Source organism: Choloepus didactylus, chromosome 3, assembly GCF_015220235.1.
Source record: "Choloepus didactylus isolate mChoDid1 chromosome 3, mChoDid1.pri, whole genome shotgun sequence".
In the NCBI taxonomy this organism is placed as follows: domain Eukaryota; kingdom Metazoa; phylum Chordata; class Mammalia; order Pilosa; family Megalonychidae; genus Choloepus; species Choloepus didactylus.
Window position 1 is genome coordinate 43,552,933 of NC_051309.1, and position 26,419 is coordinate 43,579,351.

At 39.3% G+C, this 26,419-nt stretch overlaps 1 protein-coding gene across 12 annotated transcripts in view; it reads right to left on the minus strand.

The window, feature by feature from the left end:
• The window catches only part of RBM47 (RNA binding motif protein 47), a 175,872-nt gene that overhangs the window by 4,406 nt on the left and 145,047 nt on the right, over window positions 1-26,419 (minus strand). For 11 of the 12 annotated variants that reach the window (XM_037829640.1, XM_037829644.1, XM_037829647.1 and 8 more), the window contains 3 exons: window positions 8,845-10,004; window positions 7,802-8,008; window positions 5,098-5,279 (listed from right to left, as the gene is read on the minus strand). In XM_037829640.1, the coding sequence (XP_037685568.1) occupies window positions 5,098-5,279; window positions 7,802-8,008; window positions 8,845-10,004 (1,549 nt within the window). The remainder of the gene's footprint in view (window positions 1-5,097; window positions 5,280-7,801; window positions 8,009-8,844; window positions 10,005-26,419) is intronic. The other variant, XM_037829642.1, reaches the window with a different exon arrangement.

A 26,419-nucleotide genomic window follows, 5' to 3' on the forward strand; every position in this document is an offset into this window, starting at 1 on the left:
GGTGTGGTACACCTGTTACTGTTGATGAAAGAACATTAAGGTATTACTGTCAAATATAGTCTGTAGCTTGCAATAGGCATTTTTTCCTTATATACTACTCTATTATTAACTCTCTGTACAAATGTCGTACATTTGCAGTAGTTTATGCAAGAACTTATTTATATTTGTCATCTTAATTGGTGACATACATGACTTTAAACAACCCCTTTAATCCAATTCACCTACAATACAGCACTAGATGATGGCAGCTTGTTACTGGGATTATAATAGTGCTGTATTGGAGCCTACACTTTTAGTCCTACATTATCTTGCCTCCTACTACACTCTGTAATGAGCATCTCATGAGCAACTGTTTACAATCATGGAGAGAAACTTCAGTACTACAAGGACTCTGGTTCAAAGCAAGACATAAGCAATCTTTTCTAAATGTATGGAGACGTGACTAATAATAATTGTAGAAAGGGAGGAAATCACAGGGAAAGTAACATTTAAGTGAAACTCTTCCATGTGCCACAGCCCAGCCTGACACCTGGGTTCAGGATGCTCACTGTGACAGAGTCCAAGGCCAATTTATGCATTTAAATGTGTCCTGGCTAACAGCTTGGGGCAGGTGAAATGACAGAATAAGGCCAGAAACACTAAGTGCTCTGGGTGCCCCCAGACGCTTGGCTTAACCTAGGCACAAGACCCAAGATGGTATAAACACTAAAAAAGAAAAGACATCTCTTACCACTGTATCCCCCAACATAGTGCCAGGGACAAGCACCGACACTCAGTAAGTAGCAGTTGAGTAAATGAGTGATTCTGATCCAAACTATGTGTTGGTAATTGGTAATACACTTAAGGGAAAATAGAAACCCTCAATAACTAATCAGGCAAGAACAAATCCATTTTGAGCATCTATCTACCATGTGCCCAGGACTGGGCTGTTATTTATAATGTTGAGAGTGGCTCATGGCTCAGCCATATAGCAATCCCCACTGGCCAACTACCACCCACCTGCACTCTAATTTTCCAGTAAATGTGAGCAATCTGTGTCTCTGCTCTTGGCCCGGATGCAGGATGGCACAGAGGTAGGGCATGTGAAATGCCTCCCTTTCCACTCACTGCGTGGCAGGTAGTGTATGGTGATCTGAATTCCCACGCACATACAACTACGTATTCTCGAATGTTTACTGAACACCTGCTGTGGGCAAGACACCCAGCTAGTGGTCACGTGGGACAAACGAAAGACATGATCCTGCCCACTTTCGGCTCACTGGGGCAACATCCTATCAATACTTCTTGCTTCCAATTTCAGTTGTGCAAAATAGTTTAAGAGGGGCTGTAATTCTTTTTGCCCACCAAACGATTTAAAGTGAGACTCAATGAAATCTAAGTTTTACAGCCAGCAATATTTTTTTTTAGCTTTTTATTTTGAAATAACTCCAAACTTCCAGGAAGTTGCAAAATAATTCAAAAACAATTCATAGAACTCCAATATATACCCCTCACCCAGATAACCAGATTTATCAACTTTTAGCATTTTATGACATTTATTATACCTTTATCTATCAATCATCTGTCTTTCTATTATGTAAACATTTGAGAGTAGGTTGCATACGTCATGCTTCTCTAACACTTAACACATCCCTATATATATAAACCAGCACTATTTTTAATCATGTCCACATATATACAGAGTAAACTATGCCCCTGATTGTTTCTGTGATGAGAGAAACATTGGTTGTTTGGTGTGGGACAGATACGTGAAGGGCACTGAGAGAAAGGTGTGGGCTTTGTTTATGTCCAAAGACGTGTTCCTTAAAGGCCTGGGGTCCCAGTAATGATTCAAGACCACAAACAAACGGCATTATTAGCTGATTGTTTTTTGTCGAGAGGGCAGCACTCAAGGGGGATGGCCCAACAGGAGGGGAGAGGGGCCAGCAGTGTTGGCGAGTGGCACCAGGGGGGCATTTGGGCTCTTCCCAGCCTGTCTGCCTGTTCTGATAAAATCATCTCAGGGCCGAGAGAGGAAGGCTGATGGAAGTCCTCTTGAGTGCTCTGAGAAATACCAAGACTCAAAATCCACCCTGCCAATCTGAATTTAAGAGCTGGTTGCCAAACCCGTGGCTTCTCTTTTCATCCTCTGTGATGTCCCTTTTACAGGTGGCACTCACTGTGATATAAGGATGGAGCACAGATCGGGCATAAAAGTCAGGGGACTTGCCTTCCAACGCCAGCTCTGCCCCTGGCAAGACACAGGGTTCTAAGCAACTCAGTCACCTCCCTGACCCTTAGTTTTTGTTTTTGTTTTTTTTTTTTTTATCTGTAACATGAGAATATATGTGAAAGTGTTGTTGTAAAGCGCCAAGTGCTGAACAATTGCATTATTTGGTGAGGGCACCAAAAAGAAGGAACAAAAGAAAAAAAATGCAGGGGTGGCAGTGGGGGAAACAATTTATCCATTTGACGTCTTAAAAGCATGAACTAATTCAGGTGAGGAAATTGAAACTGTGGGTTTAAAATGGGATTGGGCGTGGACGATTGTATCGTATGTGAATATATCTCAATAAAATTGAATTAAAAAATATGGGACTGGGGCTGGTCTGTGAATTTTGCTTCCTGCTCTCTCTGATTTTTGTCAAATTTTTGCCATTGAGGTTTATAGGTAATAAGAACAGTGACTCCAGGCCAACTACCTTTCTCCCCTCATTTTGTTCCACGAAACTTATTTTCCTTGTCACCTCTCTTCCCTCTAGTTTTAAAGAGTCCCTTTACACTGGTCTAAGTAACTTTGCCTTGGCCACAAGTAACAGTTCGAGGCAGGACGTGCAACTGAAAACAAACGAGGGGAACACATAAATCAGGAAACCCAGGCTCCAGCCCTGGCTGTATTCGTAGGTACATGACCTTGGACAAGTATTGCATGGAGGGAAGGAGGAGAGAGGCACTTCTGTTTTCTCATCTGTTACAGAGGATTGGTAACGCTTCCTCTACCTATACCACAGGTTTGGTGTTAAGAATGAGAACACCGTGAGAAAGCGACATGAAAAAGTATGTCTACACCAGCAAACATTTCTTTATTGCTTATAAAGGCAACATGAAATTTTGATACAAACTGGCTAAACAGAAACACTCCTAAAAGTCTGCAAGCCAGGAGAAGGAGGTTATACAGGTGTTACACAGGTGGATTCTGCAGGCCATTCTGGGAAATCAGTGTCCAGAGGGGTTCCCACTCAAAAAAGTGCTCTACTTGCCAATCGGCGGAGCTTAAAATGTTTCTTCCTCTGCTGCAATTTGGCAGAGAATACAAAGGAGGCAGAGGGCTGAACATGCCAGAGAACACAGGACAAAGAACTCAGATGCAGGACACAGAGTCTTTAGATTTGAAGAAGAGCACGAAGGCCACACAGAGAAACCACTCCCAGGTTAAAAAGTAAGTAGCTTCAGGCTTTCTGCAGAATGCACTGGAGGAGGAAAAAATCTCCACATGAAGCAACTGATAACGATTGTACTTTGAGCAAATTCATAACAAAGACTGTAGATAAGGGCCCCGATGGCAACATCCAGGGCAGGCTGATATGAGGCACGAACAGTATGGGACCCAGAAGATAATTAATTACTGGACCCGGAATTTGGACCTGACCACAACAGAAACTACATGCTTAGACAAATGTTCACTAGTTTCTTAGTAAAGAGGAACTGGAAATTATTACCAGAATCCCACTAACTATTGCTTGTAAGTTCCTGTAGATACTTATACTCAGTCAACAAGTAACAAATAACACTTTGCTGTCATTCTACAGTGTTAGTCATATACAACCCAACAACCTACTCCTTTTTTTTTTTTACCCCCTTCAGGAAGTCTTAAGCTAAAGAATACTTGATGACATTGATAGATGAATAAACTTCAACCGGTTTGACCCTTTCTGAATAATGCAGTTAAGACTCATGCTCAGGGTAGGCAACAGCAGGGAAACTGCAGCCTATTGCAGGGGTTCACAGGACTGGCTCTGTTTCAGAATCACTGAGGAGCTTTTACAAAATATAGATTCTAGAACCTCATCCCAGATTTACTAAATTGGAATCTTTGGGGAGTTAATCTATGACTCCACTTTCAAACACGTTCCCTGGGTAATTCTTATCCAATTAGATTAGAAGCCCTGGGCCTCTGTATTTGTGATAGGTGAGTAATACAGTATTTGTGATTCACTGTCTCACAGATAATTGCTCTAATGAGATTTTGTTTGTTTGTCTGGATGAATGATACATCATTTGCATGTACTTATGTGCTATGCACTGAAGACACCAAAAAAAAAAAAAAAAAGCGTAGCCCTTAGTCTGGAGGAGCTTAATTTCAATTGTTGAGATAGAACATGCAAGCAGACCCATGCCAAGTAATTTTACAGGTAAGAGAAGTAAAGCAGGGATGATTTCTCAAGACTTAGGTGGATAGGAAAGATTCTATAGAAGAGATGAAACTCTGTAGTGACTGTATAATAAGCAGAAGAACCCTATGAGCAAAGATTGGGAAGGAGGCTAGAATAGTGAAATTAGTTTGGGAGGAGATAGGACAATAGCAGGAGATATGGCTGTTGGAGAGGATTAAGAAATATTGTAAAGCTCTATCTACCTACCTACCAAATCTCAAAATAGGTATTTCTCTCTTTGTGTATATGAATACACACATATGCATTATATATATGGGGGGGAGAGAGAGAGAGAGATGTTTAAAAAAATCCTCTTTTGAGTTGCCATGTGGAATATGAAATATCTCCCTGGACTTTGTGTGCTGTTAATATAAAAACGTGATCTAAAAATTATCCTGTCATGAAAAAAATGGTATGCACAATATTATGACACTGAAAAAATTACACATGCTATTTTTGCATATTATTTCCCACTGCTAATACAAAAGCATTAGGGTAGCACAATTAATTTTATGTTTTTTCTTTTTTCATGATTTATATTAAAAAATTATCTTTCTCTCATCCAACCCTAGAGTTCTTACAGACAGCTCTAGTCACACAGTAAATTCTTAGTGCTGAATTCTAAATGAATCCAAGATAGAGACACTTCACACACCACTGTAAACAACTGCGACAAGAACTTTACCTGGAAAGGTGGTGGCGTAGACACAGCAGGAATGACGGCAGCAGCGGCACTGGCTGGGTCTGGCTGCACAGCAATGGGGCTGATCATGTGCTCCATCGTGTGGATTTTGCCATCTTCAATAATTTTAGGAGCTGGAGCTGCCTGAAACATGGAATACTGGGGCCCAATGGCAGGGATGGCCACTGCAAGAAAAGCAACAGGGGCAAAGAAGCTGAGGAAGGACAATTACTTGCTCTAAGTTATTTTTAAAACCCAAGTTTACCAACCATGAGCTTCTCCATGCAAACAAATGTTCGCTCAGTTCAAGCCATGTTGGGGCTACCCAACAGGAGGGGAGCAAGTAACTCCTCCTGTCTGTCTGTCAAAATGAACTGCAGGGGTATGGAGCCTCCTGATAGACTGTCACCGAAGGAGGGACAAGAGTTAGGTTTCTGCAATCTTTTCTACACAAAGGTTTTCACTACTTCAACCAAAAAAAAAAATTCTCATTTTGAATGTTAGTTCTGATGTTCTACAGAGCAAGAAAGGGCTTGTAGACTCTGAGAAAACAGGCTCAGATTAAGAAGTCAGATCTCAGACTGGAGGCCTGCCCCTTCCCTATCACTCACCTCACTCTTCACCAGCCCTACTGTCTTTTTCACTTTCACCACTTTTTAAGAAGCAGGTGCTATTGAGGGTTTCATTCTGAGAACTCAGGTCTGTGTTCATTCTCTCCGCCCTGCATTTCAGATACCAACATTACAGATTCAAGATAAAATAGACAATTAAAAAAATGGAAATTTCCCTAATTTTCCAATGTCCAACAGTGAAGCAGTGGAGTGACTGGTTTTTGTTTGTTTTTGTGGAACCTGCCAATTCAAAGATATGTTTCTGTGAGTAAAGTCCAAAAGGATTGATTTCAACTAGAGATTCAAACAGAAAGCAGTTACTGAATGTCAATGTAACATAGAAATAAATAGAAAAGATACTAGCCCTGATTTGGGGGAGTTTGCAATAGTTTATGTTGGAAGGGTAAGCAAGAATATGAAATGAACACAGAAAGAATGCTTTCATTTATGATTTTTCTCCAACTGTGGATTTTTCTCCAACTGACTTCATCTAAGATAAAGAGAAAATGGTGTGTGGTCATTCAATAAAATATACTAAAACCTTAAATCTTTTACCATGTCGTCCATTCATCTTGTGTACAGATACTTCACTACTGCCCTGGTGCCTCTCTTAAAATACAAAGTTCTAATTTTCTGGATGATTCAGAAATATAGGCCAAAAGGATGGGGCCCAAAGAGGGTTATGACTTTAAACTACATGGGGTTGTACTAAGTAACTCTGGATTGTTCTGGCTATCAGCCCACAGGAATTTCTCCGTCAGGCTTAAGACACAACTTTACATGGCTAAAAATTGTCTAACAGTTCTTTCCTCTAGTTAAACCTTAAGCCATTGCAACTTGCCAACAAGAGTGTCCTTCCCAGCAAGCAGAAGTGACAATTCCTCTATACAAACTTGGTTTTATGGGATTACAGAGATTTGCAATCAGTTTTCCATTGCTTATAGAGCCAGTAGCATTTACATGAAATCCAGTCTAAGGAGTTACTTAACTGCAGAAAGAATTTCACAGGCAAAAAAATCACCACAGGATTACTTCAAAAGGGGGCTCTATTGGGAAAATGCCTTTCAGCCCTGAGGCCAATGCAAATTTATGCCCCAAATGCATATATTCCTGGATTCTTCTTTGTTTGTTTAGCCAGTGAAAGGAGAGAACGATCCTCAACCAGAAGAAAATCCTGGTAGCTGAACTTTAAAGAGAGAATTCTCTCAAACTACTCTTCAATCTCGGTGAAACTGTGAAGAGTTCTGGAGGATGATTACGCCAATTATCCACTGGCAAATCTACCTTCCATACTTGTGTGGTGTGTGCTAATACCGAATTTGTGTAAGACTCGCACAGTGGAGTTAAATAAAATTCCCTGCAGGTTAGAATTGGAGCACCTGACTCACACTGGGGACCAATGGACATTAGCAACGCTGGCAAACTAGTTTGTGGGGCCTGGTGGTGAAAGTTAAGTTCAAGGTCCCTACCTTGAATTACTTGAGCTTCCCTGCCCCCAATCTACTGATCCAGCAAGAAGAGGAAATCAGTGCAATAAATTAGAATCCAGGGACTTAGCAGCTGCAAAAACATTCACTGCTGCCTTGTTCCCAACAATTCTTGTTTGCTAAGACCATGACAAGGGATAAGGGAATGTATTTGCTCCTGAAGGAGAATCTTCCATCCTTCCCTACAACTCTTAGAACTAGTGATAAGCTTCACCCCCTGGCTTCTCATTGTTGGGGTAGAAATAGGCCTGAGTAAGGAAAAAATCAGTGTTAGTTGACAGAAGCTATGGAAAGCCTACTATTCTTCAATTTTCCTCCCACCAACTCTGCCTGCTCAGTCTTGGATGAGAAAAGTCTAAAAAGGGCACCCATTTGAAAACTCTGCTACTGGAAACTCTGACTTGAGCATGATCAGAGCTGGATGACCATTCCCGTAAGTTCCAGACAAAGAGGGTCTAGGCAACCAGGTTCTGTGCCTAGTCTCTGGTTGCCTATGAGAAGAAAAACCCATGCGCAGATAAAAGGGCCTGAGGAAGGCTTGGACTTGCTTCAAAGAGAGGGCTGGGGTTTAGGCTGAATGGGCACATCCTCACTCTGGTTTATACTGACCTGCGCCAGGTTTAATGGCAACTGGATTGACGGCAGAGAGTTCCAAATTTGGTACAAGCTCATATCCTTTTTCTTGCTGCTTTCCTTTCCCTTCATGATATCGGCTATATATACCACGGCCAGCAGAATATCCCCCGAGGTAAGAACCCCTGTGCCCTGGGGCTCTGTTGCCAGCAGCACCTCGCCCTCGGCCTCTTATGCTGCCTGCTTATAATAACAACACAAAAAAATGATGAGCAACCACAAGTGATAGTATAGGAGGCAGAGCTTAACCCAGGGTCTTTGGCATTAGGTGTCTGCCCTGAGTCTAAGTTGCAAGTGGCTACACCTTTGCTCATTAATGAACTGGTAAAGATGCCTCAAACATTCCATTCTGGCTTAAATTTGCATCCTAAGTAAGCCTGCTTAGTGCAAAAGATAAACTTGCAGGGTGAATTCCTATCATTGCAATTCCAAATTCAGTAAAGAAAAACATTCACAGACTGTAAAAGAAGTTAGATCTGGAAGGGGATCTGCTAGTCCATGTTCCTCATTTTATGCTTGAAGAAACAGACCCAGCAAGGTTAAAGTGACTTAAGCCAGTTAATCAGAGAGCAAACCCAGATCCTAAGTATCTTGTTTTCCAGTATAATGCTTTGTTTCACTAGCCAATGACTAATTGGCCAATTAAAAAAAAAAAAAAATGGCCCCCACCCTCAACATATTAAAGATTTAATTTTGCAAGCAGTTTTTAAGCTAAGTACTAAGAGGTTAGCAGACTAGCCCCAAATCATGGGATACCCTGGCGAGGAAGAATGCAAAAATACCTTGCCGATCCCCATGATTTTATCGCCCACCATATATACACAGGAACCGTCTGTATTTCTCTCAGTGCTTAAAGGCTTTAAGTGCCAGCAAAGAATGGAACCCACAACTGAGAACCGAAACCCAAACAAGGGGGATTCGGCGTCTACCTGGCTCAGTAATTGCCACGACACTCTGGGGCTCCCTGCCTTGTAGTTAGGGCTTCTGGAGGCCCACGCAGGTGAAGAGGTCCCACTAACCTTTGACGAAGTACTCCCTGTTGGGTCCGATGAGCGTGTTGTAGGGGTAGCCGTAGTAGGCCAGCGTGTAGGGATCGCAGGAGTACACGTAGCTGGGCGGCTGTGCCACCGCCTCGGCCGCGCCGCCGCCCTTGGCCGCCTTCTGGTAGCGGGAGTACTGCTCCTTGTCCACCGGCTTGGCCAGCGTCACCTCGAGGCACGAACCCTCCAGCTCGGTGCCGTTGAGGTTGTTCATGGCGTGCACGGCGTCCTCGCGGCTGGTGAAGTGCACGAAGGCGTAGTCGCGGATCTTCTTGACGCGCTCTACGCAGCCCGGGTTGAACTGGCCGAAGCTCTTCTTGATGGTGTCCTCGGTGGTCTCGATCATCAGGTTCCGCACGTAGAGGATCTTCACCGTCTCCATCACGTCCTCGTCCACGTCAATCTCGGGCTCGGCCCAGTCCACGGCGATTTGGTGGCCCCACAGCTGGATGCGTCCGGGCATGAGCTTGCGGCGTGCCATGGCAGCGGCGCGGTGGCTCTCATACTCCACGAAGGCGAAGCCGCGGTTCTTCATCTTGTCCGCCGCGCTGGCGTAGACGATCACGTCGAGCACGCCCTCGGTGACCTTGGCGATTTCCTCCAGGATCTCCTCGCGCTTCTTCATCTTGGGGATGCCACCGATGAAGAGCCGGCAGTTATCGACGCTGCAGCACACACCGAGCAGGCGACCCGGGCGGATCTCATAGTTGTTGAGCTCGCGCACGGCGCGCTTGGCTTCGTGCTTGTGGCAGTACATGACGAAGGCGTAGCCGCGGTTCTTGCCGTCGAAGTCCATCATGAGGCGGAGCTCGTAGATGCGGCCCACGGTCTCGAACACGGGCACCAGTTCGTCCTCGTACACATCCCGCGGGATTTTGCCTACGAAGACTTCGCAGCCGCGCTGCGGGTGCGGCCCGTCCCAGCCGGGCGGCGGCCCGCCGTACTTGCGCTGCCCGTTCTCCTGCACCATGCTGTAGCCCGTGCGCTCTATCAGCGCCAGCAGCGCCGCCTCGTTAGGCGCGCCCGCCACGCCCTCAGGCACCTTGGCCGAGGACACGGCGGCGGCCGAGGCGCTGCTCATGGCTGCGGTGGAATCCTCTGCGGTCATAATGTCACAGGCATCCACGGCTTGCGGAAACCTAAGAGAAGCACAAGAGAGCGCAGAGGTAAGTGTGGGATCTGCACGAAGTTGAGCTGGAACTTGACTACTGTTGCTTTTTTTTTTTCAGACTTACAAGCGTCATGCTTCTAATAGGTCATTGGGTGGTTGGGTGGTTAAAGGAGAAATAAGATGGAGTCAGCTCTGGAAATGCAGCAGCTGTACAACAGCCAAGTTGTTTTGCAGGAAAAACCAGAAGTGACTCGGAAAAAAAAATCAGAGTGAACAAGTACTTCCGCTTCATCAGTACCCCAACAGCTTTGAAGCATACAGAATCTGCTGTAATTGTTGCTGAAAACCTCACATGCTGGCAGCGAGTGGAAATATCTTTTGCTTAATTCCTGCACTATAAACTCAGATTCATTTCCTTTTAGTTATAGCATTTTACCTCATTTATTTCTTTGGAGAACACAGTCTTTATCTTTCCTTTTTTTTAAAGACAGTCTTTTTCATCAAAGGAATGAAACTAAAGGAATGTATTTACAGCAAAGACTTCTGATTGTTAAGGAAAACTTTGAGGAGTTGTTATTATATAATAATAGGCATACAAGGCAAAACAGATACAGAGCTGTATCCTGAAGCTTTTTTTACCAGGAAGAAATGGAATGTCCTTATTGTCAAGGACTTGGCCTTCTAACTGGTAAGAGTTGGTAAGTATGATTTTTATGGTGTTATTCAGACAAAATTCTTGGTATGAACCATTCATGAATTTGGAATCAATCCACAAAGAACTAGATTAGGTTCAAGCCCTGTGAAATAATATAGCTTTCAGATCTGCAACCTGCATTATTTTATTTGATATTCTTAATTTCTGTATGTGGTAAATGGTATTATCATTATTCCCAATTTGCCCATGGGGAAATGGGCTCAGAGTGGTTAAGCAAATTGCTATTACATACAGCAAGTATCAGCTCGTGCTAGGACTTGATTCCAAGCCTTCTGGTTCCAGATTCTAAAACAGCACTAAGCAATAGAATTTCTGTGATGGTGGAAGTGTTCATCTGAGTTATTCAATACTGTGGTCACCAGTTACTTGCGGCTGTTGAGCACTTAAAATGTGGCTAGTGTGAATGAGGAACTGAATTTTTCATTTTATTTAATTCTAATTAGTTTCAATTTAAATAGCCACGTGTGGCTAAAGGCTACTGTATTAGTCAAGACAGGTCTAAACTGGGCCACCACAGGACTCTGGGCACAGTCCCAAATCTTGTAAGATTGTCATTAAGAGCTGCACACTATGTGTTTGTATGCTCTTTTACGTCATTTTACAATCTTTCCTCCATGTTCTTAAAACATTGTAATGAAAGGCACTGATGGTCCTTTTTTAAAATGTTTAGTTTTTTGATTTTTAGAATTATTCAAGTAAATTTTATAGAAAATTAAGAAAAGTGATCAGGAAAGAAAACCATCCCTTAATTCTCCCACCAAACGATAACCATAATTAAACTTGCCCATCTTTTTTTCTAGTTTTTTTTTTTTTGAAGGAGAGAGGTGAAACTTGACTTCTTAAAAATTTACATCCTGCTGTTCCCCTTCATTTGATACACATAGAACTCTCAAAGCATCATTTGGTTTTTAAAAATTTCTTGGTAGGAATTGTATACAAGAATACTAAGGGAGATTTCAAGGATAATTAAGGTGAGTTTGGGCGCCTAAAAAAATCAAACAAATAAAAGCAAAACAAAACTACAGTGACTCAAAAAGAGCCTGAGATATCTAGCCAATTGGCTAAAACAATCCTTCTAGTTCATTTGCTGTAATGTAAATAGGCAGTATAGTTTAGAGGGTTAGGATGTGGCCTCTGAAGCCAGATTGCATGGTTGTGTGTGAATTCTAGCTCCAGCACTTCCTAGTTGTGTAACCTATAGCAGGGTACTTAGCTGCTTCATGCCTCAGTTTCTCTATCTGTAAAATGGGGATAATGGTGATAGTATATTTAGTCTCATTAATTGTTTAGAGGAGTGAGTCAGTATCTACAAAGCACTTTCAATTGTGCCTAGAACATTCTGAATATTCAAAAAATGTCAGTTATTGATTACCGTTCACCTAAACTTCTGAGTATAACTTTGGAACAATTCTTTCAATTTTAGAGTAATTTTTAAAGACAAACTTTCGCAGTTCTTTAAAAACATCTGTTTGATGTGGCTTCCTATTCTTTTTATTTTCTATGCTCAACTGCTTGAAAGCTGGTTTGACAACAGATCATGAGGTTTTTTTCCTAGTAAAACTTTGAAGATGACACTTTCGTTCCTTTAATTTCAAGTTGAAACAGAAAATCAGATTTGAACATGAAGGTCTTTCCCTCCTTTCAAATGGATGGTAAAGATTATTCCTAAGAAGGCTATTTGTACAAAAACACATGTACTTTAAACCATAACATGGGAAGGAAATGTCAGGTACATACACAAACAGGTATGAAGCAATTCAAGTTCCTATGTATTGTACTAAACAAAACACTGACTAAAGTCCAAAGGAACAAAACTTACATATTGTTCTGCTGAGATATGCAGCCATGAGTGGTTTTCCTAATTCTACTTTGAAACTGCCATATTCCACCACCACCCCCACTCAAACAAACAAACAACCCCCCCCAAAAACAAAAACCAGTCTTATAATGGTCAGATTATAATGGAAAGCATCCCAATTCGAACCCCACTAATTTCATCTATGCTTTTTTTTTCATTCTAGGCTCTGCTGTTGTAACATAATTCTCTCTTTAAAAATTTCAAAATAGTTAGATTATTTCTTGCATCTATTGGCCAAGAGTTCTTCATATTACTGGCCCTGTTTCCCTTTTTCCTTTAGCTATGAGGAAGTTCCAGATTGAATTCTTTACTCCAGTTTTAATAATTGTATAGGCCATTATAAGACGCTCTCAAACTTTTCTAATTTTGGCTATAGTTTCATTTTTTTAGTCTTCTTCTATGTTCCCAATGCCATGAATTTAGTTATTTCTATTGTTCATCTTATTGTTTAAACTGCAAGCCATGTCACATAATATTGAAGCTACGAGACGAATAAATACAAACATATATGTATACATACACACATACATAAATCTAATTTGCACCAGGCATTCACTCATTTAGTAACTAAGTTAATTGTGCCTTTTGTACAAACTACAAATATAGGCCTAAAAATTAATGTAGTAGCGCAACATTGTGAATGTAATTAACCAGCACCGAGTTATATATTTGAATGGTTAAAAGGGGAAATTTTAAGTTGTAAATGTCACTAGAATCAAAATTTTACAAACACAACAAACAGGACTGTACAACACAGTGAACTCTAATGTAAACTACAGGCTACAGTTAATAGTACAATAATAATATTTTTTGTCAGTTGTAACAAAGGCACCATACTAATCCGAATTGTTAATAATAGGAGGGGTATGAGCAAACTCTGTATTTTCTGCATGATTTTTCTGTAAATCTACAACTTTGCTAATAAAAAATTATATTAAAAAAAGAAAAAGCAGTGAGAAGGCTTAAAGTTACCAAAAGGGCAAAAACAAGATCCAGTAAAATTAGCATTTTATTAGAAGTCGTTAAAAAAAGCTGCATTGAATCAGTTTAACACATTTAAGAAAATCTTAATAGTCTACAAACGCTGTTCTCTTCATCTTTATGTCTAATATACCACAGTTAAATAAATTATATCATATGCTGGTCAATGAATTCTCAAGGCTAAAAGCTTAGATATATTAAAAGATAAATGACTTATTTAATGCCTTAAAAAGGGGAACATTATGCCTAATATGACCCTTCTCTCAGTGACATAACAGAAGGGTTAACTTATTACAATTATATATGACTGAGGCTAGGAGGTGGAAAACTAAAAATGACCCACTAACTATTTTTGTAAATAAAGTTTTACCAGAACACAGCTATGTCCATTTTTAAAATGTATTGTCCATGGCTGCTTTTGCACTCCAATGGCAGAGTTGAGTAGTTGAGACAGAGACTGTGCGGCCTATAAAGCCTAAAAGACTGTCTGGCCCTATATAGAAAAATTTGTTGGCCCCTGCTCTAGGGGATCACGGAATATTAAGAAAGCTAAATTAACATAGATTCCCACTGCTAAGTATAACAGTTATGTTTCCTTCCATTTACTATGCTAAGCAATAAAGATAATTTCAGGACCAATTTTTAAACTCTAAGATATTTTAAAGACATGCTTCTTGAGTTGTTTTTTTCCTTCATGCTAAGCTATTTACCACTAAACTCCTATGGTCACATTTTTGAGACCTGGAGGAAGAGATATCTAATAAAGATTGTTGGCTCAGCTCCTAACACTTAGACGTGAGGAATAATTTGTACTGCTTTCAAAAGAGACAGAAAAGGTTTGTCTTCATTCATTCAATAAACATTTATTGAGCACTCACTGTGTGTCAGGCACTGTGCTAGCTACTGATGATCCTTGTTCTTATGGAGCTTACCTCTGAGTTAAGTGAAGCAAGTTAACTGAACTGTGCTTCACATACTAAACAGTTGAGCATTAATCCATTTCATTCTCAAACTCAATGATCAGTAAAAAGGTTGTACCTCAATATTAATAATTTTGTTCTTAATAAGGCTATAGTTCCCCAAGTTAAAAGCCCAGCCACCATGGGAATTAAAAATTAGTTGAGAATACCCTTTTTAAAAAAAGGGGTGATTGTCTAAGGAGTAGTGAGAAATATTATCTGTTGATTGACAAGATTCATACTTGGAGTAAAAAAGTTGTGGAGATAATGATGTAAAAGTAAACTTCAGAAGTTGGACTTTATCACTAATTTTTTTTTTTAAGTTCTGGATAAATTGCATAAGATTACACAATTTTGTCCATTCAACATGTGACCATTTTTAGAAGGAGTGGGTAGTCTAATAATCTTTCTAGGATGTTGAATAAATGCACAGTTTCTGGAGTCAGAACTAGGTTCACATCTTGGCTCTCCTTACCAGCTTTATGATTGGAAAAGTCACTTAACCTCTTTGAGCCTCAAATAGTCTCTTCTGTAAAATGCTGAAAACTTTGCATTGGTAACTCATTCCAATCCTTAGACTATCTGTATGGGATATTACTAGGATTTCTCTTACAGAAATAAGGAAATTGAGGCACAGAGAGATTAAGTACATTCTCAGTTAATGAGCATCAGAGCTGGTTTTCAAACCCGGACACTTGGTTTACCATCTGTCCCTAGCTGTCCCTAAATGATTCTCATTGTAGGGTTGTGGTAAGGATTAAGTGAAGTGATGCATATAAATCTCCTAGTGCAGAACCCAGCACTAAGCATTCAAGAAATGATAGTTTAAGAAATTTGAACCTGAGGCAATAATCTTGCCCCTATATAAGATTCAGTGTTTGTAGGAAAACAGGCAAGAGGTTGTCCCAGGCCACTTTAAAACAGTCACTATGAGAAGCCTTTGGGTGCTGGTGCAGACTGGCATTTCAGAGTCTCCCAGATTCCATTCACAGCAGGTAAGCCATCTGGCAGTGTGATTCTCCACTGGTTCTGAAGCTTAGGCATCCAAGTGTAAGCCTGTATCTCACCTGACCCTTGGCTGTAGCAGTTTGCAGAGCGTTTTCAAAAGGAACCTGAAAAGACTTGCTGCATTGGATACAAAAGGTTCAGTCATCCGTGTGAATGCCAAATCCTCTGAGGCAGTGCCCTCCCACCACACCACCATCTATGCACAAACTAAAAACACTCAGGTCTTCACAGAAGGCTGATAACATTAAACAAACATGGCAATATATTTGAAAGAAACCATGGTTTGTTCTTGATTTGGGATATAAGACAGAAGCAGAGAAAAATAGAGTTTCAAATCAAGTTATTACTCTGATCTGTTAACTAGAATTTTTGTTCTTTGATTTAGGTCAAGTTTGACGTTAAAATAAAATTGTAGGATTAATAGATTTACAGCAGAAATAAGGCTTTGAATTCCCTTTTTAGTATTAGTTCAGAGTAACTTTCATTAACATTTTAACTTCTAGAGGGCAAGGGGAACATCAGAAAATATTTCCAATGTTTACAAACAATCAGTCTTTAGCTAGGATCAAAAATAGGGCACGACCTCCCCCCTACGTGGGATCTCACTCCCAGCGATGTAAATCTCCTTGGCAACACAGGATATGACTCCCGGGGATGAATCTGGACCCGGCATCATGGGATTGAGAACATCTTCTTGACCAAAAGAGGGGTGTGAAATGAAATGAAATGAAGCTTCAGTGGCTGAGAGATTACAAATGGAGTCGAGAGGTCAATCTGGTGGACATTCTTATGCACGATATTGATAACACTTTTTAGGTTTTAACGTCTTGGAATAGCTAGAAGTAAATACCTGAAACTACCAAACTCCAACCCAGTAGCGTTGACTCTTGAAGACAATTGTAGGTTACAAGGGGTGACACTGTGATTGTGAAAACCTTGTGGATTGCACTCCTTTTATTCAGCGTATGGATGGATGAGTAGAAGAATGGAGACAAAAACTAAATGAAAAATAGGGTGGGATGGGGGGATGATTTGGTGTTCTTTTTTACTTTTAATTTTTAATCTTATTTTGATTCTTTCTGGTGTAAGCAAAATGTTAAAAAGTGATTGCGGTGATGAATGCACAATCCTATGATGGTACTGTGAACAGCTGATTGTATGCCATGGATGATTGTATGGTATGTGAATATAGCTCAGTAAAACTGAATTTTAAAAAAAATAGGTACCCCACCTCCACGGTTGCTAACATGACCACAGACATAGGGGACTGGTGGTTTGATGGGTTGAGCCCTCTATCACAGGTTTTACCCTTGGGAAGACGGTTGCTGCAAAGGAGAAGCTAGGCCTCCCCATGGTTGTGCCTAAGAGCCTCCTCCCGAATGCCTCTTTGTTGCTCAGATGTGGCCCTGTCTCTCTAGCTAAGCCAACTTGAAAGGTGAAATCACTGCCCTCCCCCCTACGTGGGATCAGACACCCAGGGGAGTGAATCTCCCTGGCAACGTGGAATACGACTCCCGGGGAGGAATGTAGACCCGGCATCGTGGGACGGAGAACATCTTCTTGACCAAAAGGGGGATGTGAAAGGAAATGAAATAAGCTTCAGTGGCAGAAGAGATTCCATAAGGAGCCGAGAGGTCACTCTGGTGGGCACTCTTATGCACACTTTAGACAACCCTTTTTAGGTTCTAAAGAATTGGGGTAGCTGGTGGTGGATACCTGAAACTATCAAACTACAACCCAGAACCCATGAATCTCGAAGACAGTTGTATAAAAATGTAGCTTATGAGGGGTGACAATGGGATTGGGAAAGCCATAAGGACCACACTGCACTTTGTCTAGTTTATGGATGGATGAGTAGAAAAATAGGGGAAGGAAACAAACAGACAAAGGTACCCAGTGTTCTTTTTTTACTTCAATTGCTCTTTTTCACTCTAATTATTATTCTTGTTATTTTTGTGTGTGTGCTAATGAAGGTGTCAGGGATTGATTTGGGTGATGAATGTACAACTATGTAATGGTACTGTAAACAATCGAAAGTACGATTTGTTTTGTATGACTGCGTGGTATGTGAATATATCTCAATAAAATGAAGATTAAAAAAAAAACAAAATCAGCAAAACATCAGTGTTGATGATATAAATGTAAAATATTCTTTCTAAGAGTAGGACATTAGTGCAAGGACTTTATACTAGTATTTTTTTTATTCATTTTAACCTAGTATTTTTAATAATTTAATTCCAAAGAGTTGTTAGTTTAAGAAATGTTTTTAGCCATAATCACAGGCCTTGCCATAGATCTGTTTTGCTCAGTAGTATGAAATAAAAAGATTGTAAAATCCAAAAAAAAAAAAAAAAAAAAATAGGGCACGAGTTTAATCTAGAATTATTCAAGCTATTAATTTTTGGTTCAGAGTTTAAGGTGTGTGTGTGTATATTGGAGATGAATATGCAATTTTGAATTCTTTGAAGTTTTATTTCCTGATCTGCTGACAAATTGCAATTTGAAGATCTGTTCGGTGGGGGAACAGTGTCTTCTATTAGCTGGAATTTTAATTCATTGAAAGGTTTTAGAATGTGTTTATTCAAGAGGTAATTCGATCCCTGTTTGCAATTAGATTTTTATTTTGATGTTCTTTATTCATACCATAAAATTTTTGACTTTAATTTTACAGCCACGGCTTAAGTATTACCTAATACATACAGTACAGATATTAAAAAGTACATACCAAGACTTTGAAGTCAAAGAAACTGAATTCAGATCATAAGTGTGCTGCTTAGTAGCCATGTGACATGAGGCAAATTACCTCTGTTCCATTTCCCCATCTATAAGATGGGTCTAGTAACAGCATCTACATCAGACGATTGGGTCCAGTTTTAAATGAGATAATGTGTGCAGGGAACTGGCAATGTCTGGCAAAAACTGAGTTTTTAAAAAGTTATCAATTTTTCTTTCTTTCTTCTTCGTTTTTAAAGAATTAAGGCTTGTGGAGAGGTGCTTATGGCAGAGGTTTAGAATGACCTTGTAGTTTACAGAAAAATTATTTTGTAAAGGAAGATACTGCCACAAATCAGGAAAAAAAGTTGAAGACCAGCATCTGCAAAAAGTTTTGAAGATTTGGCCTTACCCTGAGCATTTATCTTCTGCCCTGTGCCAAGTCACCACCACCCATTAGAGTAAACAGCAGAGAGCTCACTCCCACCAGCAGGCAGACCTCTGGCACCGGATGTGTCTATTACCTCAGAGATGCAAAGTGGAAAAGGAGTTCTGCTCTAAATGGAGGCATACTGGGAATTTACCTGGGGCCCAACTAGTAAGCTGAAGATTCTGAAGCAGAGGCTCTTTTTTGGTCTCAGCCAGCAACCTTATGTTATTTGAAGATATGGCCTTTGGACACAAAAAAGTCCCTAGGTGACTTACTTTTTTTTTCTAATTCAATTTTATTGAGATATATTTACATACCATACAGGCATCCAAAGTGTGCAATCAGTTCACAGTACTATCATATAGTTGTGCATTCATCACCCCAATCTATTTTTTGAACATTTTCCTTGTACCAGGAGAAGTGAAAATAAGAATAAAAAAACAAAGTAAAAAAGAACACCCAAACCATCCCCCCCACCCTACTTTTCATTTAGTTTTTTGTCCCCATTTTTCTACTCATCGATGCATCCATGGATAAAGGGAGTGTGATCCACAAGGCTTTCACCATCACACTGTCACCCCTTATAAGCTACATTGCTATACAATCGTCTTCAAGAGTCAAGGCTACTGGGTTGCAGTTTGATAGTTGCAGGTATTTACTTCTAGCTATTCCAAATTCATTAAAACTTAAAAAGGGTTATCTATATAGTGCAGAAGAATGTCCACCAGAGTGATCTCTCAGCTCCATTTGGAATCTCTCAGCCACTAAAACTTTGTTGTTTCATTTTGCATTCCCCTTTTGGCCTAGGTGACTTATTTTTAATTAGGTAAACTCCTGAAAAGGTGACGAGGCAATGGAATAAGGTAATTCTGGGCCATGCCTTCTGCCTGCCCATTCCTGGCTAAATCTGAGAAGAGTTAATTAATTATGGGTCTTAATCTGTGTTGATGCTTGTACAGATTTTGTTATGGCAAAGGACATCATTCAATGAATTATTGTGTTTGATAAATAGACACAAAGCCAAGAGGATCAGTTTTCTCAGGCACATCATCAACACGTCCCTGAAATTGAGGCGTTTTACTGTGGGTTCTCAGGATACTGGCTGCATACCACAAAAAGTGTAAAGCCCAAAAGGGTGGAATGGGGAAATTTTCTACTGCTGTTTGGCAACCCACAAATACCCTATAGGAATCTTTCTTGCTCTTTATCTTGTTTCCTTTAAATAAGCATTACACATTTATACTTTTTTCTCAACAGAACAGGTTGATGGGGGTACTCCTGAAAACAACACCTGCATATTGGGCAGATGCGTACATGCCTCCTGGGCCAACGTTTCCCCAAAGCAATGAACAAGCATAGGAGGGACTTCTGGTTTCTCTCTTTATCTTGGCTCCTTTGGCCTATGCCTTTGAGGGACCTGGCAAGGAACAGAAAGGCTGACAGGCAGGCACATACCAAGAAGAAGGAAGAAGGAGGAACGGTAATGGCTTATATCACATCAGAGCAGCTTTAATTTATATAGTGTTTTGCAATTTGTAAAATTCTTGTGCATACATGATCTAATTTCATAAAATCCCAAAATTTGGCCTGCAAAGGGATCTCAGGTAGTCATTTAATCCATAGTTTCTCAACCTTGGTCCTACTGACATTTTCGTCAGGATAATTCAGTGTGTTGGGGGGCTGCTCTGTGTGCTGCAGGATATTTTGTAGCATTCTCATTTCTTGTCCAATACCCACTAGATGCCGGAATCACTCCCCACCCCACCCTGGCTGTAACAACCCCGTGTCTCTCCAGATATTGCAGATGCCTAGGGGCGGGGGATTGCCTCCTGTTTACAAGTACTGATCTAATCTGACTTCCTCAAAACTGTAAACTGAGATTATATACTTGCACATAGTAAATACTAATTAAATAATAGGAGGAGAAATTATTATTTTATAATCTCTGCACCCACCCACCCACCCCAAAATGGGCTTGGTGTCTTGATCTGACTCTTAAAGTCAAAGTTATCAAGACAGAAATGCGTTAACATACAAGGGTCCAAGGTTGTGTCTCTGTGATACCAAACTACTCATTTAATTTGGTTGAGGACCTGTCAATTTAAATTTTCAAACCAAACCACCACCACCACAAAGCCCTTTCCGACTTATTCTGTTATTTAATTGATTTGTCATCACAGGCAAACCGACAGGCCTGGGTCACACAAATACCACTTTCTAAATCCAGACAAGCTGTGGAAGCATCTCATTTGAATTCAGATTCCTCTACCTCATGGACCCTTGAAAAATGCTGGTTTTTAAGACTTGGACTTTTTTTCAAATGTCACAATTAGTTTCTTCAATAATGTAATAGCCACATGTAAAAAAAAAAATCACACCTTTTTTTTTTAAAAGACATCACTAAACATGTGCTCCTGGAACACAGTCAGTTAATACTAAAGTCAACCCCCATACCCTTTAAGCAAAATGATGGAATAGATGGTCAAACACTATGTGTCCATGCATGCATTCATTCACTCATTCATTCAAACATCAATTGAGTACCTGCTGTCTGCCAGACAAATATAATAATAACACTATACACACACAATGGTATTAAGTTAAATAATGAAATTATGAAAATCAAAATCCATTTTAGCATCTTCTATGAGCAGAACACCTTGCTGATTGCCATCATTTATAATTTCAGAGAAAGGTAATATGCCACTGCACATCCAGTATTTCTTTAACTGGGTAGCTGTATGACCTTGGTAAGATACTTTAGCTCTCAGGTCCTCATTTTCCTTATCTGCAAAAGTCACTCTAAGGGATAAATAAGATAATATATACCAAGTGCTTGTAACAACACCACTTGGTTTAATAAGGGTTTGACAAATGTTTGCTACTTTGCCCCTTTTTTTAAGACCACGACTTAACCACTCAGAGCGATTAAATAACTTGACCAAGGTCACACAGAATTCAAACTCAAGTCCATCTGATGACAAAGCCCAGGCTCTGTCTTCCTTTGCTACTTTCTTACTTATTGCAGGTTTTGCTATAGCCACTATTAACAGAATAAAACCACTGTCATTGAGAAATGCACATTGGTTGAAATAGTTGAAGGAAAGAAATTCAAGCACAGATCCGTAAAGTTTTGGGGAAACTACCCCTTTCTACCTTTCTCCTCACATCACCGCCTCTCCTGAGCTTTCAAACTGTTCTGCAAACGGTCCCACAGCCTATGTCTGGCCCTTTTTAAAGTAATTAACATGTTCAAATTATATTTTAAGACTTAAAAATCTATTGACTTGAATTCTTAAATAAAAGTGCTCTCAGGATTAGAATTCACATAATCCAAATGTTTAACTGAAAATAAACACTGTAACAAATATATATGGACTAATGGAATCAAATTTAGATTTCAGAAATCAACCCTCACATTTATGGCCAACTAATTTTTGACAAGGGGGCAGAGAACACTCAATTGGGAATACTCTCTTCAACAAATGGTGCTGGAAAAAATGGATCTCCATTTGCCAAAGAATGAAGGTGGCCTTCCCTCATACCATATACAGAAATCAAATGGATCAAAACCTAAATATCAGAGCCAGAACTATCAAATTCTTAGAAAAAAATTTAGGGAAGCATCTTTAGGCCCTTGGTTTCTTAGCCTTTACACCCAAAGCACAAGCAACAGAAGAAAAAATAGATAAATAGGGCCTCAACAAAATTAAAAACTTCTTTGCATCAAAGGACTTTATTATGAAAGTAAAATGACAACCCACACAAGGGGAGAAAATATCTGGAAACCATATATTCAATAAAGGTTTGCTGTACAGAATATATTAATAAAATCCTTCAACTCAACAATAAAAAGACAAAAAACTCTATTAAAAATCGGTAAAAGCCTTCTTCTTCAAAGAAGATATGCAAATGACCAAAAAGCACATGAAGAAATACTGAACATTGTTAGCCATCAGGGAAATGCAAATCAAAACTACAATGAGATGCCATTTCACACCCACTAGAATGACTACTATTAAAAAAAAAAAGGAAAATATAAGAATTAGAGTGGATATGGAGGAAATTAAGTATAGAATTACCATATGACCCTGCAATTCCACTTCTAGGTATATGCCCATAAGGTTGAAAGCAGGAATTTGAACATATATTTGTACATTGATGCTCACTGCAGTATTACTCACAATTGCCAAAAGATGGAAGCAACCCAAGTGTCCATCTACTGATGAATGGATAAATAGTTTGGTAATTGATGATGGTGATGGTAGCACAACACTGTAATTAACAGCACTGAATTATATATGTGAATGTGATTAGCAGGAAATTTTAGGTCATACACATGTTACTAGAATAAAAATTAAAAGAAAACGCACAGAACTGTACAGCACGGTGAACCCTATTGTAAATGATGGACTATAGTTAATAGTACAATTATAAGCATGTTCTTTCATGAATTGTAACAAATGTACCATGGGGACTCTATTTTATATATTTTATGCATGATATTTCTGTAAACCTACAGCTTCTCTAACAAAAAAAAAATCATTTAAAAAAACCTCTAAAATATGGGTGCAAAAGGTATTTTGCATTTATTTAGTTTCTTGAATTCATGACTTTGGAGGTAAACTTTCCCAAATAATAGTTTATGTACTATCTATGATGGTATGCAAATGTTCTTTTTTCCCCAGTTTCAAGCAATATTAGTAGTTTGTAAGTACTCACTATGTAGTAATAGTATGCTCTTATTATTACAACATCATATTATACATGAGTGCCTGCCCTACAGAATGTGTTCTATTATTACCTTCTGGCAGTCTGTCAAATGGTAATATATCAGAGTACTATAGGTCTCTGTAAGAAAAGTGACAAATTGCCTATCCTGAAACAAAGTTTCTGAAATCACATGGCACATTCAAGTATTAACTTCAGTTTTAGGTGTGACCTTTTGATTTTATTTGGATAATGTTAGTCGTTTTGGTTGCAACTATGAGGCACTATCTGCTACCACAGAGAAAACCAGATCCCATTTAATGTGATGTTCTTGTACTTTACTGACCAGTATCTCAGGGCAGTAATTACAGTGAAATAGTAGCTGGGCAGGAAAATTTCTAACATGGAATAAACCATGGGTCACTTTCTTATACAAATGTTTAAGCTGAATGAGGGGCTATTTATGAAGTTAAGAATGTTTTGAAATATCACAATAATAACCTGACAATCATAGGCTCTTCATGAGAAAATATAAAAAAAGGAAGTGAACTTTCCAGTGGGAAACCACTTGTAGACAGTATGCATTAAAATGCAGCTTTAATCCAGGAAATGCATTTTCTTTTTATGCATTAAATGTTTAAAAGTTGTTCTTTTATCTAGCTTTCTAACTAATGAGACTTGGACTTTTTATATATTTTTATTTTTGTATATAGTGAGAAACAAAACTGATACGTTTAATGAGCTAGTCCTTCTAGCAAGGAGTATGGTTAAGGTTAACAAGCCCTAATACCCAATTGCTTAATTCTTTATTATAAATCTTGAAAAAGAAAGGAAGAACCATGAGTTCATTGGTATGAGAAGGAACCTGGGTCATTCTGTGGTAGGTATTTGTACATTTTACCTACTGCATTTTTTTGTCAGTCACTGCAAGACTCCATTAGAAATGAGATCTTCTGAGGGAGGTCCCTTAACGACAGAAAAAGTAAACTTTACATTTTATTATGAAGTGACTTTAGATATTTTTAGGCTATTTTCACATCCTTCTGCACTATTTGAAATGTAGTAGAAAAAGTGCAACATTTACATAGTTTATACCCTTATTTCATTAGCTATAATTAGAGCTTTTCAAAGGCAAGGACTCTTACTTTATGTTGTCATCCTCAGTACCTAGCACTGGTGAAAAAAATGTTGGAAGGAGGGAAGGAAGGAAGGAAGGGGCCGTGTTTTATAAGAAACATGGTAGGATAAAGCTACCAAAACAAAATAAAACAAAACAAAAAACTATTCTTATATGTAACTACCACCAAATTGCTTTTGGACATTGTCACCATTTATCTATTGATATTTAACTGTATAGCTTTTGAGGTCTGCCTGCATCTGGAACTGTGTACAAATGGTCAGAGTATGGTCTGAGTCTGTGTCTGTGTGACCAAAAGGAGCCCAGTAAAGAATGGATATGCCAGCTGTGACTTGGAGAGCTGACATTTCCAGTACTCATCTCAGGCATTATAGATGTTAAGGGGAAAAGCCACTCCAATTGCTGATGGACTACATTGATTGCAAATCCTAGCACCAAAATACAACTGTTTTACCCCATGGAAATTTGTCAGATGTGAATGCGAAGGCTTTTGTTTCTCTTGTATTTAATTTTTGCCTTCCTACTTGGAAGAGGTTTTTAAAAAAATAATATTTATAGGCCAATAGGCATAGCTTCTACTATACTATCTCAGGAATTTGGTGGAGATTTTATGCTACCAGGAAGTAGCATATATATGCGACCTGAACATGAAGGCAGTTTTCAGATGCCCTTTATTTGAAGGTATTTTGAGGGGCCGAGCACTCCAGTGGTTAAGCTCGCGTACACTGGAGCTGGATGCCTGAGTTCAGAACCCACTTACTAGCTGTGTGACTTCAGGCAGGTGACTTACTCTCCTAAGCCTCAATTCCCTCAACTGGAAAACAGGAATAACAAAATAACAATGTCATATGGTTGTTATTAGAGCATTAAATGATATATAAATATAATCCAAATATGCAGAATACCTAAAACAGAGGCTAGCACATAATAACTTGTACTAACTATTAAATAACTGATCACTATCTTTAATCTGCTAATCTAATGGTGGCTTTTCTATGCACTGATTTTTTTTAATTAATTCATTAGAGAAGCTGTGGGTTTACGGAATATAGAACAGTCAAGCATAAAATACAAGAGTCCCATATACCACCCTATTATTAACAACTTGCACCAGTGTGGAACATTTGTTAGAATTGATGATAGCATTTTTATAATTGTACTATTAACTATTAGTCCATGGTTTAACTTTGGGTTCACTGTGTAGTGTAGTCCCATGGTTTTTTTCTTTTTTTTTTTTTAATTAAATTCAGTTTTATTGAGGTATATTCACATACCATACAATCATCTATGATGTACAATCAACTGTTCACAGTACCATCATATAGTTATGCATTCATCACCTCCATCTATTTTTGAACCTTTTCCTTACACCAAAATCAGAATAAGAAGAAAAAATTAAAATAAAAAAGAACACCCAAATCATCCCCCCCATCCCACCCTATTTTTCATTTAGTTCTTTGTCCCCGTTTTTCTACTTATCTATCCATACACTGGATAAAGGGAATGCAAGCCACAGGGTTTTCACAATCACACTGTCACCCCTTGTAAGCTACATTGTTATACACTCATCTTCAAGAGTCAAGGCTACTTGGGTTGGAGTTTGATAGTTTCAGTTATTTACTTCTAGCTATTCCAATACATTAAAACCTAAAAAGGGTTATCTATATAGTGCATAAGAATGTCTACCAGAGTGACCTCTCGGCTCCATTTGAAATCTTTCAGTCACTGAAACTTTATTTTGTTTCATTTCCTATCCCCCTTTTGCTCAAGAAGATGTTCTCAATCCCACGATGCTGGGTCCAGATTCATCCCCGGTCTATGCACTTTTTTTTTTTTAATTAAATTCAGTTTTATTGAAATACATTCACACACCATACAATCATCCATGGTATACAATCCACTGTCCACAGTATGATAACATAGTTATGCATT